Source organism: Dromaius novaehollandiae, chromosome 5 (genome assembly GCF_036370855.1).
Source record: "Dromaius novaehollandiae isolate bDroNov1 chromosome 5, bDroNov1.hap1, whole genome shotgun sequence".
Lineage (NCBI taxonomy): Eukaryota > Metazoa > Chordata > Aves > Casuariiformes > Dromaiidae > Dromaius > Dromaius novaehollandiae.
In genome coordinates, this window is record NC_088102.1 from 57,540,420 (window position 1) to 57,559,247 (window position 18,828).

At 53.1% G+C, this 18,828-nt stretch overlaps 1 protein-coding gene across 8 annotated transcripts; it reads right to left on the reverse strand.

Moving 5' to 3' along the window:
- Positions 1–2,027: 2,027 nt before the first annotated feature.
- Positions 2,028–17,535, reverse strand: PAX6 (paired box 6). Of its 8 annotated transcripts, none has more exons than XM_064512905.1 (12): positions 17,459–17,535; positions 17,073–17,127; positions 14,102–14,232; positions 13,324–13,365; positions 13,216–13,230; positions 12,299–12,464; positions 8,037–8,195; positions 7,019–7,101; positions 6,581–6,731; positions 6,343–6,440; positions 4,004–4,154; positions 2,028–3,128 (listed from the first exon to the last, which is right to left on the reverse strand). In XM_064512905.1, the coding sequence occupies exons 2-12, from the start codon at positions 17,080–17,082 to the stop codon at positions 3,043–3,045; spliced, it is 1,092 nt and encodes a 363-aa protein (XP_064368975.1). In that variant the 5' UTR covers positions 17,083–17,127; positions 17,459–17,535; the 3' UTR covers positions 2,028–3,042. The 8 variants fall into 8 exon arrangements, with proteins under 8 accessions (XP_064368975.1, XP_064368974.1, XP_064368971.1 ...); XM_064512904.1 differs by having other exon boundaries at positions 6,343–6,458; XM_064512901.1 differs by having other exon boundaries at positions 13,015–13,230.
- Between the last annotated feature and the right edge of the window lie 1,293 nt (positions 17,536–18,828).

Here is an 18,828-nt window from a genome sequence, read left to right on the forward strand (position 1 = left end):
GTGTCGGGTCTCGTGCGCAGTGTCGCCCCGAGCCCCCGCAGCCGCCCCGCACGCCCCGGCGGCTCTCACAGGCGAGCACCGCTCTGGGGCCCAGGTGCCCGACCGTGTCCCCGGCGGGCGGGCAGCCAGCCAGGGATTTTCCCGGCCACCCTCCTTCCGCAGGGCGCAGCAACAAGCCAGTGAGCCAGCAACGTCTCCCCCTGCCACCGCCCGCTAACCTGTCACAGAAATGAGCGCCGCGCTCATCCACACGCGCAGCCGCTCCGTGCGTCCTCCCATCGCGGCGCTGTAAAAGGCTGTGTGCGTACGACACAACGCGTCCGGTCCCTGCTTTCCCTAAAAAAACCCACCTGTGGAGGACCGCGCCGGGCGTGCCGGCGCTGCTGTGCTGCCCACGGGGCCTGGCGCCAGGCGGCCAGGAAAGCCAGCGAGCAGGAGAGCTGGGCTGGGGCGCGGGAGAGCCGCCTCCCCGCCGGTTCCCGGGCCTGCGGGGCAGCAGGGCCTCGCCGGCGCGCTCAGGGCACGCAGGCACGGACGGCTCATTCCCATTTTTAGCTAAGCAGAAGCTGGCATTTAGATAACCAACTACATTAGTCGATATAAATACACTAAGTGGCTCTATAAATGCTGGTTTTGTACCTGCCATTAATTGTCCCCAGAATCAATTTAGCTGTGCGAGGAGGGACCTGCCTATTGTGGTGTTTAATGTGAGCTAGCCATATCTTATAAATATATAATGCGTGTGTGCGTGTCTGATAAAAATATATATAAATTAAAATTAAATAAATTTTTAAAAATCTCCCATTGTAATTAATATTTTCAAATTGATGGCTTCCAGGTAATTAAAACTATTTAATGGTGCTGTAATGAATAGACTTATAACAGACCGATCTCAATTAAAAAGAAAGATTTTAATCTAATTGTTTGCATGGTTTTGCTTGCTTCAGGCTCTGTATTTTATTAGCTCTCATATTGTGGTTTGGGGGAAGCTGCTCTTTGTCCTTAAAGGGTTTTGCGTTGACGTGCGTTTACTCTTGTCCGCGGCGCCGTGATTACCTCAGCACCACAACTTCGGCTACTTTAAGTTTACAATGCAGCGTTATCTGCAGCAACAAATATGCCGGACTGAGCAGAAAGCAAAACATAAGCAGCCCAGATAACATCGCCGCTTTACAAAGGCCGCTTGTGACGCCCGTGCTTTGACTCGAAACTCCCTGCGCATCAGCTTTTTAATCACGGGAGCCGTTTTTCAGCGCCGCGTCGCGAGCGAGGGCTGCGCCACAATGCGTCGGCTTCCCGGACAGGGGCCTGTTTGGCTTCGGCTGCCGGTGACTAAAGGCCTCGCGCTTTCAGGAGCCCGCCGCGGCTCGCATTGTCGCTGCCTGTTGATTTGTCTTCTCTCATTATTCCTTGACGTGCGGCTCCCCACCCACGCCCACGCTAACAGCCTGCGCACAAAGCACGCCGAGGTATTAACCAGGTTACAAGTTCAATGGAAAATTACGCTGCGATGGGGCTGTGTGGCAATAGAAGGGGATGGCATTCACTCTCCCAAAGAGCCTGGTGAAAACACAGCTGGTTCGGGTTTTTGACACCCTAACAAAACCAATTTTTAAAGTAAGGAATGGGTACTTCGTATGTGTCTATATGTACTTTATGTATAAATACTGCAGCCACACACACGCACACGCACACGCACGCACGCACGCACGTTGCGTCTCCACGTTTGCAGTCCCGCTGCCAGGCATAATTCAAGCTCCCCACTGGTAATTCAGCTCGAGCCGGGATTCATGCAGACTGTCCCCAGAAAACTGGGCTAAATAAGCAGCCGCCTCCTGGCCACAAACTGCAGCTCGGCAAGGGAACCTGTCTTCTTTTTCTTAGCCCCAATTACAGGCTGATCAAAATGCTAAAAGTCTATAAAAATGTTTTTTGAGAACCCTCCTTATGGAAAACTGAAAATAAATTCAAAATAAAGCTCAATAACATTAACCTAATACAATAACAAAAGTTGCAACACCACACTATAAGGTTAAAAAGAAAATAGTATAATAAAGGAAATACAAAGGCTTTGGCATGGTTTTTACAATCAACAATGGTTAATTTTGATATGTAGTTGTGAACAACTTCAAAACACTTAAGTTTAAAACTCTTGCAAGCACTTTTAATTGATTAGGAATGAATTCTAGATGCACAAAAATGATTGGACTGTGAACAGTAGTACAACTATATCTAAGAACAATTAACTTTTGCCGACCAAAAAAGAAACGTATGATGCATGAAAATGTGTATAAAACATCTATAGAATATTCTTGTCAAATATAAATGAAATTAACTTTATTATAGAAATCATTCTGGGAGATTTCTAGGGAAGACAAATACTTACATTTCGACATAAAACAAATTGGATTATATCGAAGACACAATCTACCTTTTATCTATCAAACTCTTTTCTTCATCGAAGTTTTCTCTTAACCCTTGTTTGCACATAGCTTCATCCGTTAACAACCTTTGGAAATACCAACAGATATTTTTCTTACATAAATCTAGTGCGTATTGTTCCAGGTTTAATTATATGCAATGGAATGATACAAACTTGGAACATCAATCCATAATCTATGAACAGATTGGTAGAAGTATTCGATATATCTTGATAAAACTCTTAAATTCGTGGCAAAGCTTGTTGATCATGGCTTCTTTTTTTTTTCTTTCTTTTTTTTTTTTAAACAACTTCATGACCAACACAGATCAAACATCCATCCAGTCTACATTGCTCTTTTTTTTTTTTCATTATAACATACAAATGCCCATTTACAAATAATACACCAAAATGAATAAAAGTTTGGATACCAAAATGAAGATTTGTTCCAACTGATATAATGCCTTCAGTGTACAAAGGTCCATGTTAAAGTCTTTTCCATGTGTTACAGCATAGGGCACAGTTGCAGTACAGAAGTACTCTGAGAGCCATTCTTCCTTTATAAAATACTGCTGAACATCCAACTGTTGTCCATATAGTCATTTACGGAATTAACACATGTTTTACTGTAATCTTGGCCAGTATTGAGACATATCAGGTTCACTGCCAGGAACTTGAACTGGAACTGACACTCCAGGGGAAATGAGACCTGAAAATTGAGTGGGAAATGGATATTTTAGTTTCTCTGTACATAGCACAATTTGTGCTTTGCACTTGCACAGAACTGTGCTTGTATCCTGGTACGTATCGAATCTCGCCATCTACCAGCTTGCAGAATCCGGGGGGAGGGGAGGATATTTTAAAAATCTATGCACATCTAACTGATTTGTTGTTATAAATAAACCGTCGTGCTTTGAGATAAATGGCAGAGCCTCGGCTCATTTATATCAGTTGAGAATTCAGCCCAAAATACACCAGACATTTCTACGTTTTCTTAAATGTGTTTAGCTTGCCCCTGTTTGCACTCACACTTGCCCCTTTTTACCCTGTTTTGCCTTATTAAGCATAGATGAGAATTTCTGCAGGTTATCTGCCTTTTAGATAACTTCAAATCTGTAACAAAAAACAGCCTCTTGACGTAGACACCGTAAACACATGTTCAGTCCTGCACTTTCACATCCACTTAACTTCATGGGCGTGAGTAACTCCGCTGAAATTCAACATTCAGATAAACACTAATGCCTTAACAGCAGCAGAATTTAATTATACACTTAAGATTTTGCAGGATTGGGGCCTCACTGAGAAGCTTTTCACTGTACCCGTATTAGAATACTGTCTCCATTAAGCAGCTGTCTTTCATCCGTGCCTTCAGTGGCAGCTTAAAAATCAGACTTTCTGCACTAACCCGCAAGGTTATACACTCTGTCTTCAGCCCTGTTCCACAGCTACTAGACCCAGTAACAACAGGATTGGGCCTTCGGGGAGAGACACGGCTCCCAACAGGGGAGCGCATGTGAGAACCCAGCTTGGGGGAGCAACCGGAGCGCCCTGGCAGGAGGAGGGGAGGCGCGACGGGCCACTCACCTGTGGAAGTGGTGCCAGAGGTGCCCATCGGCTGGCTGTTCATGTGTGTCTGCATGTGCGGAGGTGTGTAGGTGTCATAGCTCCGGCCGTTCACGGAGGGGCTCGTGGGCAGCATGCAAGAGTAGGAGGAGGTCTGACTGGGCACGGGGGGCTGGGGGAGCAAAGCACAAAGCAGCGTTACGTGTCTGCGCGGGTCGGCGTGACGTTAGGCTCCCCCGGCTGTGCCGGCCGGCCCTCGGGAGCTGCACGGGGCAGCGCATCCTCTGTGTGAGCACAGACGAGCTGCGTGTTCAAACGTGGGTGCCTAAACGTCAGTCCACACTCAGGCATTCAAAGAAGCTTTTCGGCAGTTCTCAGGCCACGGAACTGGTGCTGATAGTCACTGGCACATCCTCAGCTATGCTCGGAGAGCGGATCACTACATCTGGATGCCTAAATAAGATATCCTAAATATCCTAAATGAGATGCCTAAATTAAAATCGAACTTCAGAAACCTAAGTCTGAACACTAGCCATGTTTGTACTTCTGTAGAGGAAAAGAGGTCTCACGCTCTTCGCAGCCACAGGTAGACAGAGCAGGGCTAGGGCCTCATGGCCCATTTGGTGGCGTGACTCGGAAAATAACTCCTGAGGCACACGGCGTGGAGCCTGCCTGCACGGCGTTAGCCGTACGCCTGCTGGTGCGTGTTGCATGTATACACACACAACATGTGCATTCATCTATATAATAATATAACATGTGCATTGATCTATATAATAAGACTTCAGTCACCCCAAACTTATGCCAACAGTCTCCTGCACTGCATGAGGCCAGGTATCTCCATTTCCCTAAACCCCAACTTGTAGAGCTCCCTGTGCCCGCGGGAAGGCAGGCTGGGGGCGGGAGGGCCTCAGCAGGGGTGGAAACCACCTCGGCGGCAGGGTCGTGCAGGGAGCTGCTCTCCCGGGGTCCCGGGAGGAGGCAGGGCCCAGGGCCGCTGCGGCACAGCGCTGCAAACCCGCAAGACGCGGCGGGTGAGCGGGGAGCAGGCGCAGGCTGAGCAGTCCCGCTCCGAGAGCACGAACCCCGACAAGTCGGCACATATCGCCTCCGCCTGCACGTCCCTGGCACGCGCTGCCTGCCAAAGTCCCGACAGCCTCCCTCGCCGAACACGCAAACCAGGGCCATCTGCACAGACAGGCTCCGGGAGCACCCGTAATGCGCTGCGTTTCCACCGAGAAATGCTGACGGTTCAATTGCCAAAGCTCACACTTCTAAATTATGTGGCCGTCAGGCGGCCACGACCACGTCGGCAGGAATTTCCAGAGCGGCTCACGCGCCAGGTCGCTGCCCAGGTGCCTGACGCGGCTCTGCCAGCACAATAAACACCCGGACCGGGGAGAAGCAATGAATCAGGGGCCTTCTGCTTCCCGGGAGCCCCTCTGCCAGCAGCCTTTGATCTTTTGTCATCTGCTGTCAGCCTTCGGTGCACTGCTCCCCTGGCCTCACGTATCACGAAATAACAACTTCGCCAACGTAGTTTCTTTCCGTGAACTTGAGAGACTCTAACTTTATTTGGTTAATTTTGGTTCAGCAATTAGTAACATAGTAATTGCCGCAGCGAAGGAGTCACACTCGCGCTAATCTGCTCGCCTGTCTCCAGCAGTGGTCAATGCTGTGTGCCTCAGACAAAGCTGTAAAACTCCCGTAATTGGCCAGCACCTTCCTAGGCCAACCCCACCATTAAAAAAGGAGGAATTTTGCATCTGAAAGGTCTATAGAAACAGACCCCAAAGGAATAGATTTCTTCCTAACCCAGCTGGTGATCAGCTAATGCTTTCAGGCATGAGGATTGACAGCTCTTGCAATTCTGGCTTAGCTAGCATAACCACTGATGCTAATCACATCCTTCCCTTTCTCAGGTGTTCCTAATGTGCCTCCGCCACATTACCTAAGCAGAAAAGATCTAATCCCTCCAGCATTTTATTAAGTCTCTAATTTCAACAATACTGCAACAGTGAGTTCCATAGGTTAACTGTAATTTCCTGGAAAAGGTGTTTTCATGCTGAATTAGTTGCCTTTTAATTTTGAGGACCTTTTCCTTTTAAAAATGCTGGAAAAGGACTTGTCAGAGCGCAGTACCTAGCGCCACCCTTTCCCTCGCGATTCTTCCCTGCCGAAAGAGGGCAGCTCCTCTCGAAAGCGGGGGAGCCTTTGGCGCCCAGCTCCAGCAGCGCGCTGCGCGTTTGCAGCCCCCCGGCCTCCTGGGCAGGAGTGGGCCCTGGGGCCCCCGCGCACCCAGAGGCGCCGCCATGGCCTTGGACCCCGCGTCTTTTTTGCGCCGGCAGCGTGTCACTTACTTGCATAGGCAGGTTGTTAGCCATCGTGAAGCTAGGCATGGGCGGCAGAGCACTGTACGTGTTTGTGAGTGCCGTGTCTGTTCTGCCCAACATGGAACCTGATGTGAAAGAGGAAACTATAATAGAATAGACAGATAGATGAGCGCATTAGTTTAACCACAATTAAAAACGACAATTGAGTCTCAGAGTCTAATTTTCCCAAGAGGATGAATTAATAGGAGCGAATTTGCCACATTACCGGGGGTGGTTGGTTGCGGAATAGGTTGGTAAACGCTCGTGCTGAAACTACTGCTGATGGGAATGTGACTGGGAGTGTTGCTCGCTTGTCTTCGCTGATTCCTCAGCTTCTCTTCCCTTCGCCACTTGGCCCGTCTGTTAGAAAACCACACCTGAAAACACAGGGTTTTAAAGACGTGAATGAGCTAACAAAGACCAGAGGCATGTGCCCCCCCCCACCCCCCAACACAAGGCAGTGCTGGGACAAAGCTGTTTCGCAACATAGCAAAGCAGCGTGCTAACGTGGACCACATCTGCTGTTATTTTCCGGAAGGAAGAGGTGGACAAATATTCAACCATAAATAGTGGCTTCCCTGTACTTTGAAAAGCCAGTAATAAAAACATTATAATAGTAACAGTAAAAATAATAGTAGTAATAATTACACAGCAGCTTCGGTACCTGTATTCTTGCTTCAGGCAGGTCTATTTTAGCAGCTAGTCTCTCTCTTGCAAACACATCGGGATAGTGGGTTCTCTCAAATTCTGCCAAGGGAAATATTATTGTATTAGTTATAAAGAATTGAAGTGGCTGACTGTAAAGTCCTGATCATTTTTACACCACCTATGCTCTCAGTTCTGGTAAGAAACGTTGGCGTAGAAAAAAAAGCTGAACTTTCTCCACGCGTATGTTAGAAATGCTGACACCTTGCCTACCAGGGAATATCGCTAAGAGGATCTGCAGGATTGGGTCCACGCTAGCATCTTTCAGGAAAGGCTGAGACAGACTAATCGGGCTCCCACCTCCAATAGGAAGTTCCTGATGCAGCTCTGACCCGGCCACCACGAAGTGGACTGGCACATAACTGATTAAGGGCAGAAGATGGGACCGAAGACCTGGCCTGGCTCAAAGAGAAGGTGCATCTAGGTCAAATCAGGAAAAAGGGCATCTGCTACCAGCCACTGTCAGCAGCAGCCCCAGGACAGGGAATTAGCACGAGGGTGAGCAGCGAGCGAGCGCTGCCAGTGCACGAGTGCTGAGGCCATGCCGCCCTCGCTTCCCGGCATGCGGCAGCACGGCCCCGAGCGGGGAGACGGGCGCTGCCGGCGGAGCCCAAGCCCCCGAGCTTGCATTTACCCCGCGCCCAGGGTAGGAGAGAGTTTGCAGAGAGGAAAGGGAGAGGCGTCAGGATGTAGCTCTGACATTTCAATATAGTATGTCCTAAATACGTTCCCTTTGAAAACCTTTTAACAGCTTTTCAGTACATACTACAGCCATCAATAAAAATCTGAAGCATGAGGAATAAAATGGAATGGCAGGAGCCACAGACTTAAAATATATACACACATACATACATACATATATATATATATATATATATATATATATAAAGCACATGAATGCCATGCTTCTGTTTTGCTCTTAATATAGCACATTTTGCTTTTCTCTGCTACTTCAGTCATACGGAAACGTCACTCACCTTTCTCAAGGGCTTCGATTTGCTCTTGGGTAAAGGATGTCCTATTTCTCTGCAGCTTTCTTTTCAGCTGAAGTCTCATTTGGGCCTCATCTGAATCTTCTCCATTAGAGCTGATGGAGTTAGTGTTTTCCCCTCCTCCCTCCTGTTGTGGGCAGCCATCTGCAGAAATAAGAGTAGGAAACTGAAATGCAGGTACCCTTATTTTAAGATTCCTATCGAAGAAATAATGCAATCGGAAACAAGTTCGGCCATGTTTGCTGATGCTGTTCCTTAAAAAGGTCTCGATTATCAAGGTGATATTGCACTAATGACACAGGTAACACAGAAACAGTTCATTTCCCAGTGTTATCGTAAACATCAGAGATGAAGGATTACAATCATACGATCTTAATTTCATTTTATTTTCCCTCTAAAATAAAACCTGCATAAAAATACTTTCCACTCAAAGTGATTCTTTATATGGATCGTTACTAAAGTGCCATGGCAGTCTCCTCTGGCTGCTGAATTTATTTACCTATTGCTGCATTTAAAATAGTGATGTTCAGTATTTCAGATTATCTATAATCAGTAATTCCTATCTAATCAATTAGATGTTGATAGGTTTGCAGAAAATGCTATTAAGAAACCAAACCAAGCTTGTAATCTTTTTAAAAAAATATTTATCCAGTTTTTATTTGAATTCTGCACAGTCAATTTCATTTTAAAGGTTGTGAATTTAGAAGTGCCTGCATTGTTCTGCAGTTTTATTCAACTATTGTATGAGTGTGCATTGCCTTGACACCTATTACTGAGCACAGCTGTAATTATATCATCACCAAGAACAGGCTATAATTGCTGAAAATGGAATTTTATATTTAGATAAAAGGACTGTCCATTCTTTGTAATGTGTTGCACCAGAGAAAAGTAAGATTTCTTTTAAAATTTTAACATGTAATTTTAAAAGAAATAGTAGCGAGTTCACTAAGTAGCTAAATATGCTATTCTGCAGCTGAACGTTTGGCATATCATTTAAGTGGTACATTTTTAATTAGGGCATTTCCACCACTTTTAATGTAATTTCTGTCATTAAACAGGGGAAAGTTTCTTTGTGCTCTCGCTGCTGTTGGACGTAGGGACGAGTGCGCGGTCTGGCTGGCTTCCGCAGCGGCTGCGGGCACCTCGGCCGGTCTGCGACAGACACGGACGTTTCTGCGGCGGCAGAAAAGTCGCTGTCCCTGAATTCGCTCTCCCTCGCTTTTCAAAGCATATTTTTCGAGGCGTTTTGATGTCGCATAAAGGGGAGCGGGACTAAGGGCCGCATGGGCTGCTTATGCTAATTCGCTTTAAAAGTCGCGCTAAAAATAAATAGCAACACTGCCGTCACATCCCTCAAATATTGTGGGAAATCGACTTGGAAGCAATATCATTTATAATCGGCCAACAATGGGCCGCGGCTTCAAAGCCCCGGGAGGATTGTGACAGAATCTGGTGGGATCCTTTCAAGCACTTTGAAATGTTTTAAAACCCCAACTTTCTCCCCCATTTAAACAGCCGGATTCATCTACAGTGGTCACCATATGGGCGTCCGCGGATCTATTGAGATGACCACCAACACTTGAATAGCCGGGGGCTGCTTTTCAGCGGGACACAATGCCGCCGGGCCGGGGGGACCGCGCCGCTCCCGTGGGCAGCGCCGGGGCCGCGGGGGCGCGCACAAAGGGGCCCCGCGCCGCCGCGCCGCTTTGTGCCCGGGGAGCCGCGCCGCGGGCGGCCCGCCCCGGGGCGCGCCCCGCCGCCGCCCTCATTAATCACTGTCGCCGCCCGCCCGCCCGCCCGCCCGCGGGACTCCCGCGCCCGCGGGGCGCCCAGCGCAGGCAGCGCCGCCGAGCGCCGCGCCGCGCCCCGGGCCTGGCCGAGCCGAGCCGCGCCGCGCCGAGCCGAGCCGAGCCGAGCCGAGCCGAGCCGAGCCGAACCCCCCTCCGGCGCCGGCCCGGGCGCCTGAAGCTCCGAAATCGAGGACCTTCCTCCTACCCCCCGCCGCCCTCTCCCACTCCTAAAGCAACATTTTCTGTAACCTCGGGAAGCCGCCTCTTAAGCCGCTTCCTTTTTCCCCCAAACGGGCGCTTTTCAGCACTCTTTAGCGAGCTATAAGTTTCGTATAGAGTTAAACTCGATTATGATTATCTAAAACGCCCACGCCGGACAATTAAGATATCTTCTTTTTAGAAGGGGGCCTTCTTAGGAGCCCGAAAAGAAGCGATCTCAATAGGGCTGTTCCACCTTCCAGACCTAATCCGTACGAAAGCGAGTGAATGTCCGTCCCTATTATCCTATAGCTAGACCATCTGACGCTGGGTATAGGATTTGTTTCCTGGAAGAAGAGAGAAAAAAAAAGACGCTGGGAAATAAAATCATTCCTTAGTTTCTTAGTGTCTTAATCAGTGAGGCGGAAAACAAGCAAAAAAAGATAGCAAACCAATTGCGGCACCTCTCAGCTATAGAGCCGGGATCAAAACATTGTAGCATCTGTTGAAAGAGAAAGTGTCTAAATCCTATAGAAGGCTTTAGTCTTATAAGAGAGAGAGGGAAAAAAAAGATAAGAAACAGTGTCTCGGTGATCCCTAAAACCACTAAATCACTGGAGAATTTCTCCCGGATAGAGATGTCTCTTTTTGTTCTGTCAGCCCTCATGTATCCATTATTTTATTCACTGCTGCATGGCGTTTATCAGATTGAGACCATATTTGTACCCCTCTGAGACCTAACCTCGCCTTATGCTTTTTGAGTAATGGACTCTTAAAATCCAGTAACATACCCCTGCAAGGAAAGAGCATTAGAGGGAGCATGAATATTCCAGAGGAAATCCATTTTATTAATTTTAATTTTGCGAGGTGGGTGTTTTAAGTGCCTGCCTGCCTCCCCCGCCTCTCTCCTCCCCGCACACACGCACACTCACACCCGGCCCGAGCCGCAGTCACACCGCAGCGCTTTATCCCCGCTGCACCTCAGGCCCCGGCGCGCTCTTGCGCGCGGGCCCGCGGAAGCTGCGCTGAGCCCCGCAGCCGCCAGCCGCCGCCGCGGCGCCGGGAGCGCGCCCGGCCCAGGTGCGCGTCCGCACCCGCACTGCCCGGGCCCGGGGCCGCCCAGCCCCGGCGCTGCGCTGCCCGCGGAGGGCAGGCGGCGGGGGGGGGGCGGCTGCCCCGCCGGTCTCTGCATGTCGCGCATTTCTCAGCCCCCGGAGGAAAGGGGGGGCGCAGAGGGCGCGGCCCCCGCGCAGCCCGCACCTGCCTGCAGCGGGCGGCGGAGGGCAGACCCGGCCCGGGGCCGCGCAGGCTCCGCGGCCCCGCCCTGCGGCGCCCCGCCAGGCGCAGGTAGGCGCGGGCGCGGGGCGAGCGGCTGCCGCGAGGGGCCGGCGCGGCTGCGAGGGGAGACACGGGACAAAACCCGGGGGGGACGAGCGCCCCGCTCCGCTCTGTCTTCCTAGTGTCCCTCCTAGATTGTTTTCTTCTCTTAAAACTGACATGTCTAATTGGCAAGCGGTGCCATATCGTGTCCAGAGGTCTCCTGTGGAACATTTCTACAGCTGTCTCCTTCAACTAGACGCTTATTCATGTCGCCTTAATGAGAAACAAAACGATCTCTAATGAGCAATTACATAGCGACAGAATTGTTCCCATAACAAATTCTTGCGTGTGACAGAAACATCCTTTGTACCAGATATTCCGCACACTGTTACTGATTTTTTTTCCTCGCGGGGTGAAAACAAAAAGCAGGTTGTTGTATACAGACACCTCTTCCAAAGGAATGACCACAGCCCGGGAGAGCGCGGAGCCGCAACACAGCCCGCATTCAAAAAGAAGCCATTAACCATCTTAAGTATGTAACGTAACATCCCATTATCCTTCATATTATCCCCTTGTCATGCCTACAACAAATACCTATTAATCTTCGGGCTAAACAGTTTTCTATATTTACAAAGTTGAGCCGGGTCCATTGAGGAGGAACTACAGTCAGCCCCACGGAGACGGTGACCAGCCTCCGCGCCTCCGGAGACCCCCGCGCAGGCGGCCGGCTCGGCTCGGGCGGCGAGCAGAAGCCCCAGTCAAGGGGCCGCCGGGCGAGGCGAAGAGCCCGACCAACACCGCACACGCCCCGCGGCCGCGCAGGGCGCGCTGCCCTCCGCGCCAGCGCACGGAGCCGGGCGGCGCCGACGGGCCGGGGCGGGCGCCCGCAGCCGCTCGGGGGCCGAAGCGGGGGCCGGGCGGGGGCCGGGCTGACCCTACCTTGCGCAGGCTGCCCGGGTACCGACGTGCCGGGGTACCAGCCGGGCCGGGTGCCCCAGGTGCCCGTCTGCCCGTTCAGCATCCTTAGCTTGTCGTACATCCCGTCGGCACCCATCTGTTGCTTTTCGCTAGCCAGGTTGCGGAGGACTCTGTTAATCGACGACACCTGCAAGGTAAGCGACAGGGAACGCAATGGTAGTGCGGTAGCGCGCTCGCCCCGCGCAACGCCGCGCAACGCCGCCCGCTCCTCCGCGCCGGCGGGTCACCTGGACGCAAATCAAGCGGTTACCCGAGCGCAGCCTGCGCGCAGCGGCCACCGCGGGGCTGCTCGCCCCGGCACCGCGGGTTACCAGCTACCCCTCACCGTCTACCCTTGTCGGTTTAAACAAACAAACAAGCCAAAACAACATAAAAAAAATAACAAACACCCCAAACCAAAAACCGCAACCCTGCGAAAACAGACTGATGGCTTTAACTGATGCGCAAATTCCTGAGGCGCCAGGCACAAGGGATGACCCGGGATTTTTTTTTTTTTTTCTCTCCTTAAAGGCATTTCTCAGGTTCTGTATGAAAAAAAACGTGTCTGACCCTGCCACATGCAAATGATGTGAACCTGCTATCCTCTCATCTGATACCAAAACAAAGGAAGCAGAGGCTCGCTACGGCTACCCAGGCATTGCACACAGCAGAGAGGAAGGTTTTTTCCATGAACTTACGCTGGGTATATTATCGTTGGTACAGACCCCCTCTGATAGTAATCTGTCTCGAATCTCCCACGCAAAGATGGAGGGGCACTCTCGTTTATACTGCGCTATTTTGCTTACAACTTCTGGAGTCGCTACTCTCGGTTTACTACCTCCGATTGCCCTGGGTCTGATGGAGCCAGTTTCGTAATACCTGCCCAAAATTTTACTCACACATCCATTCGACACCTGGATAGGGAAGCGGACAGAAAATCACATTATTAATAATTTCAAGACAAAAATAAAATTGTTTAAGTATGCATTAAACAATGACAAGCTTACGTTTTGATTGTCCAGCACTTGGACTTTTGCATCTGCATGGGTCTATAACACAAAAATATACCTTAAATGGTATGAGAACTTACTTAGAGAGTCTTTTTTTCTTAAAAAAATTACATTTGTGGCCCTACTATCTACAAATGTGATACTTTAAAAACATTTGGAAGAAAAAAAATCTGGTCAAAATGTAATCCGTTTAGTATTAATGTTAAAATATGCCTTAAATCTGAACAATAGTTATGACAGACTAGTCTCCATTGTCCTCAATGTTCTTAGAGAGATTACTTTCGGGGGGAACGGGGTGAGTGAGGGGTTCTAAAAATCTACATTTACGATGTATCCCTAAGCTGTGCCAAATCATGTTAGTGTCCATAAATACAGATTCCAGGCTAAAACTGCGTGGCTTTGGGGTTTTTCTGCTTTTTGGAAAAAAAAAGGCAATAAGCCACGCCGAATGCATACAGATCTCAAGAAATCATAAGTAAATAACGGGAGAGGGGAGGAGAAAAACTGAAATTATGCCGAGTCGTATAATTCGGTTTATTACAGCGAACTAACTGTAACGAGAGCGAACGTTATTATCGGATGGAAATAAAGAGGAAAAAAAGATTTTAAAAGATATATATATATAAAATAATAATAAAGATAAGCAGATGATTGTTTTATTAGGCTGGAAGGCGGGAGGGGGGTCGGTAACTCAAGCCTGTGCGGTCAGAGATGGAGAAAGCGCTTCCCCAGCAGAGCCATTAGGGAGCAAACCGGGGCGGCAGCCGCTGTTCACCTGCAGGATTCGGGAGATGTCGCAGGGCCGCGCTCCGCTGTGCGCTAGTTCCACTATTTTCTGTCGGGTGGAGTCCGGCAGCGGCCTCCCGTTGACAAACACCCCGCCGAGCTGGTTCACGCCGCTGTGACCTGCCGGGGAGCAAGACACCCGCCATAGCACCCTCCGCTCGGACCTGCGCGCCGCTCCGCGCCGCTCCGCGCCGCTCCGCGCCCGGCCCCACCCGGCGCCGCTGGCCCCGCAGCGCGACATCTGGGCGCGCTCTGCTCCCGCAGCCGCCCGCGCAGCGCAGCGCGGCGCGGCCCCGCCGGCCTCTGCCCGCCGACCTGCGCGCCCCTGGGGAGGGCGGCCGCGCCGGGCCGGGCGGGCGCTCCCCGCTCCGCGCCGCGCCGCGCAGCGGGGAGCGGCGGGTCGGCTCTGCCCGCCGAGGGGGGACGCGGCCCGGCCGCGGCGCCGTCCTCGCCCTCCGCTGCCCACGAGCCGCCGCAGCCGCAAGCACCGTGCTCCGAAAGCCGCTCTCGCCTGCGCTGCCCGTCTGCGAAAACAGCGAAAGCGACAAACCCCGAACCCCGCCAAAAGCCCGCGATGCGCGGGGACGGAGGGTCCGCGCTGCCCGCTCGCCTTGCGCCCTCTGAAAAACCAGCGCCTCCGCGCCCGCGCCCCGGCAGCCCGCTCCGCCGAGCGCAAGCGAGGGGCTGCGGCGCAGAGCCCAACCTGCCGCCGCCGGCGCCGCAGGACGTCTCCCAGGAGAAGCGCTGCGCTGCGCTCGCTCCGCTCTCCTCTCTTTGGAGCCTCCTGATAAATTGACTCCAAGAGCCCAGGCTTCTTAGCAATAAATAAGCTCCAAATATAGAAGAGGGGGAAAATATGATGAGCCTCTCTGACATTTGTCTTTAAAATAAAACTAGCTGCACGTCAAGTTTGAGCTTAATTTCTGGAAATAGGCGGAAGTCGCCCCGGATCATGCATGGAAGGCTAATTGAAAAGATCAGTTGGAGCACTTGTGGCAGGCGTGTCACTTTATGACAGTACTCTGCTTTTGAAAATTGCATCGTCACGACAAATAGTAGCATGATAAAACGACCCTTTCTGTCCGCATTTGGATATCACTCAGACGAGATTGAACTCTACTCGCTTTCCCTCCGAGGGAGGCTGCGGTTTAAGGTAGCCGGGGGCTCTGCGCGGACACGACCGAGGGGGCGCGCTCCCCTCGCAACGGATTCAAAGTGACATTCGGGCTTGGTAATTTCGCGTTCAGCCGCCCCAGCCCAGCACCACGGGCAGGATTTTTACGTCTCCTCCCGACCGCGGAGCGGAGCGGGCGGCCCGCCCTGCCCGCGCCCGGGGAGGCGCCCCGCGCCCCGTCCGGCGGCGCCGGGCCGCCCCGCGCCCGCGGGGGGCGGCGGCGGCCCCCCGAGCCGCACCCGCGCAGCGGCCCCGCCGCTTTTCCGGGGGACACTTGCCAGCGTCGAAAGCGGCAGCGGAGAAAGCGACCCCAAAGTTTCACTTAAAAGGTTAAGCCTTAATCATTATATAATTTCCCTGGAGAGCGGTGCAGCTCTCGCCCAGTGGCAATGATTATGCGCCTTGTATTCTATTGCTAGTCATCTAATAGGAAAACATATGGTGTCAATTTGGATGCTCTGCACCATATACACCCAGGAGTTATTAGCACAAAGCCTGAGGAGCCCGCCGCGACCTTTAAACAAAATAAAGGCTTCACCCGAATGATATCTTTTCCGCGTTTCGCCGCGGAGATCCCCAAGCGCCGTGTGGCGGCATCCCCATTACCATAACCCCGGCGCGCCGCGGCAGCGCCCGGCCCGCCGCCCGCGCAGGTAGCTCGCTGCGCGCTTTCGGCGCTCGTTTTGCCTTTTCCGCACGAAGTGAAAATGTCCCCCCCGCACCCGCGCAGGGCCCCGGCCCTCCAGGTGCTGCTGCAGCCGCGGCGCGGCCCGGCGCAGGGCCAGGGCAGGGGCCTCCCCGCCGCTCGGGCCGCCGGCCCCGCGCAAGGGCCGCGCAGCCCCCCTGCGCTCCTCCACGGAGCCCACAGGCTGCGCCGCCCTCCAGCCCGCTGGCACCCGCGTAAGATAAGCGCGTGCCCCGCGCCGCAGAGCCGCGAGGACGCGCGGCCTCACGAAGCCACGACGCGGTTTGGTGAGGCCGCGCGTCCTCGCGGCGCTGCGGCGCGGGGCACTGCCGGGCCCCGCCCGCGGAAGATCCGCACCCGCGCGCAGGGAGCCGCCGACCTCGCAGGCTCCCAGGGAGTTGGGCCCGGCTCGGCAAAAGCCTCACCTCTGCGAGCCGGCCGGGCGGCACCTCGCCCCCCGCGCGCCGCCCGCCCCCGCGGCCGCTCTGCGCGCAGGCACTTCGGCCGCAGCCTGGCGAGAGGCTGTGTCTCGCCGCGCCCGCCTCGGCCGCGGGGCACTGCGCTAACGCGTTGTATAAGCGCTCGCTCCTCTGAGAAATGCCCTCCGCGGCCGCCCGCCGCTGCGCGCCGGCACACTGCGCAGGGCGCCCAGGCCCGGCACCGAGGGCTTAGAAAATGCAAAAATACGAATTCAAAACCAAACAAACGCCACAAAAGGCAACCAACGCCGGGAAGCAAATCAAGGCAGGAGGCAGCAGGTGACCGCACCTAGCACGGGGGGCTCTTCCCTCCCCGGCTTCAACTGCAGAGCGGGCACGAGGGGCCGGGACCACCTGAGCCCGCACAGTCCCGCCGGCCCGAGAGCCGGCGCGGCGCTCCCGGTCCGTCTCCGCCACCGCGGGCAGCCCACGGACACGCCGCCGGGCCGCGCTCCCGGCCGCGCAGGGCCCCCGCGCCCGGCGGAGCCGCCTGCTCCCCGCGCCGTCCCCAAGGCGAACCTCGGCCCCGGCTGCCCTGCCCGCACCTGGGCGGCCGCCCCTCCGCGCCCGCGGCCGCCCCCGCCTGCCCTCCGCGGCCGCGAAGGGGCGCGGAGTCACTTACTGTTCTGCATGTTGGGCTGATAGAGCGGTATCCCACGGGGCTCGCCTATAGTGGTCTATCAGTAATAAAATAGGCGTTAATCAGGGGAGGTAGCACACACGGTTACGCTGCAGATAGGCTAGCGTCTCGAAGGCTTACTTGGTTATCCTTAGACGTCTTCCCCACTTAGTTTAAAGGTTTTGGGGATTTTATAGCTCAAGGCAAAAATATACATATAAATCCCTATATATTAAAAATATAATAAAGGCAAACCTTCCAGTGGTTTATTGTTTTAATTGCATGCAAGCGGCATATTGCCTCGTTGTTAATGCCCTTCTCTTAAGTGGTGTATTAACTAGAGCAACAACAATCACAAAGAGAGTCTGAAGTCATGTTTTTAAACTTGCCTGAAAGCTGGGCGGACTGTCCTCTCAGACAATTTAGGGACTCACACATCTGCGTGTCACTAGTTAAAGTCTTCCCTCTAGGACAAAGCAAAAAAGTGTATTAAGAGCGTGGAGCGGTAGGTGCAACGTGCGGCGGGCCGCAGCGCGGCAGGAGCCGCCGGCCGCGCCGGGGCCGCCGCAGCGCAGCGCAGCGCAGCGGAGTGCAGCGCAGGGGAGCGCAGCGCAGCGGAGCGGAGTGCAGCGCAGGGGAGCGCAGCGCAGCGGAGCGGAGTGCAGCGCAGGGGAGCGCAGCGCAGCAGGCCGCGCCGGGGGGCCGCGCCGCTCGCCGGCCCCCTATTTGCAAACACGGCCGCCCGCGCCGCCGCCGGGCCCCGGGCTCCCTTTTAGCCCGTGGCAGCTGCGGCGGCGGCCGGGAGCGCGGCGGGGGCCGCGGGCTCTTGGCGGCGGCTGGTGCCGCCGGCGGCCGGAGCGGTCTCTGCCCGCGCTGCTCGGCGCGGAGCGGCCGCGGCCCGGCGCGCTCGGGGCTGGGCTCCATTTTTACTTCAGGTTATTTATTCCATTTATTTATTTCTCTTTTTTTTCTTTTTCTTTTTTCCCGCGGCAGTGACAACTTCTCTCTCCCAAACTCCACGTATTGTGATTAACTTCTTTTTTGGTCTTTAGATCTTCCCCTTTTTCACTGTACTGTGACACACGCTGTCTACCTCGCCTCACTGCTTTAAAAAGTAAGAACAGGAGGGGGTGAGAACTGTTAAACAAAGCCTACAGAAAGGGAACAATGGCCTCCATTCTGCTCCTCTACCCAAACCCCGAGTGCAGAAACCCAGGCTCCTTAACCGGCCGCGCAGCTTCCCAACTAAACGGACCAACAACCCTCCAACTTACAAAGAGCAGAGAAACAAGCCCCTTCTCCCTTCATTAGTGCCTGCCTTGACCCAGCGCCTGGACAGTCCCCATCGCCTTTTTTTCCTCTCCCCCCCCCCTTCCCCTACTCCCTCTCTCCTCCTCTCCCCACCTTCCCTTCCTCCCCCCCCCCACCCCCGGCACTTATTTATTTATTTATGCATCCCCATGTATTTATTTGAAATGCTCGCTGGTGAAAATGGAAAAGTAATTTCTCTTTATAAATATCTGGCGGTAATTGTGTTACTGGTGCGAGTTGTTAGGGGTTGTAAAAAGATACAACAGCTCAGTGGGGTGCTCAATTGGGGAGGGACAATTACAATAAAGAGCCCATTCAAGGGGGTTGCTAAAAAAAAGGAGGTAAAATAATGAAATAGTCGCAGCCTTCATTTTCTCTCCCTTTTTTTTCGCCTAAAAATACTCATTCTCTTTCTTTTGCGCCTATAATGAATATTAATTTTACTCTT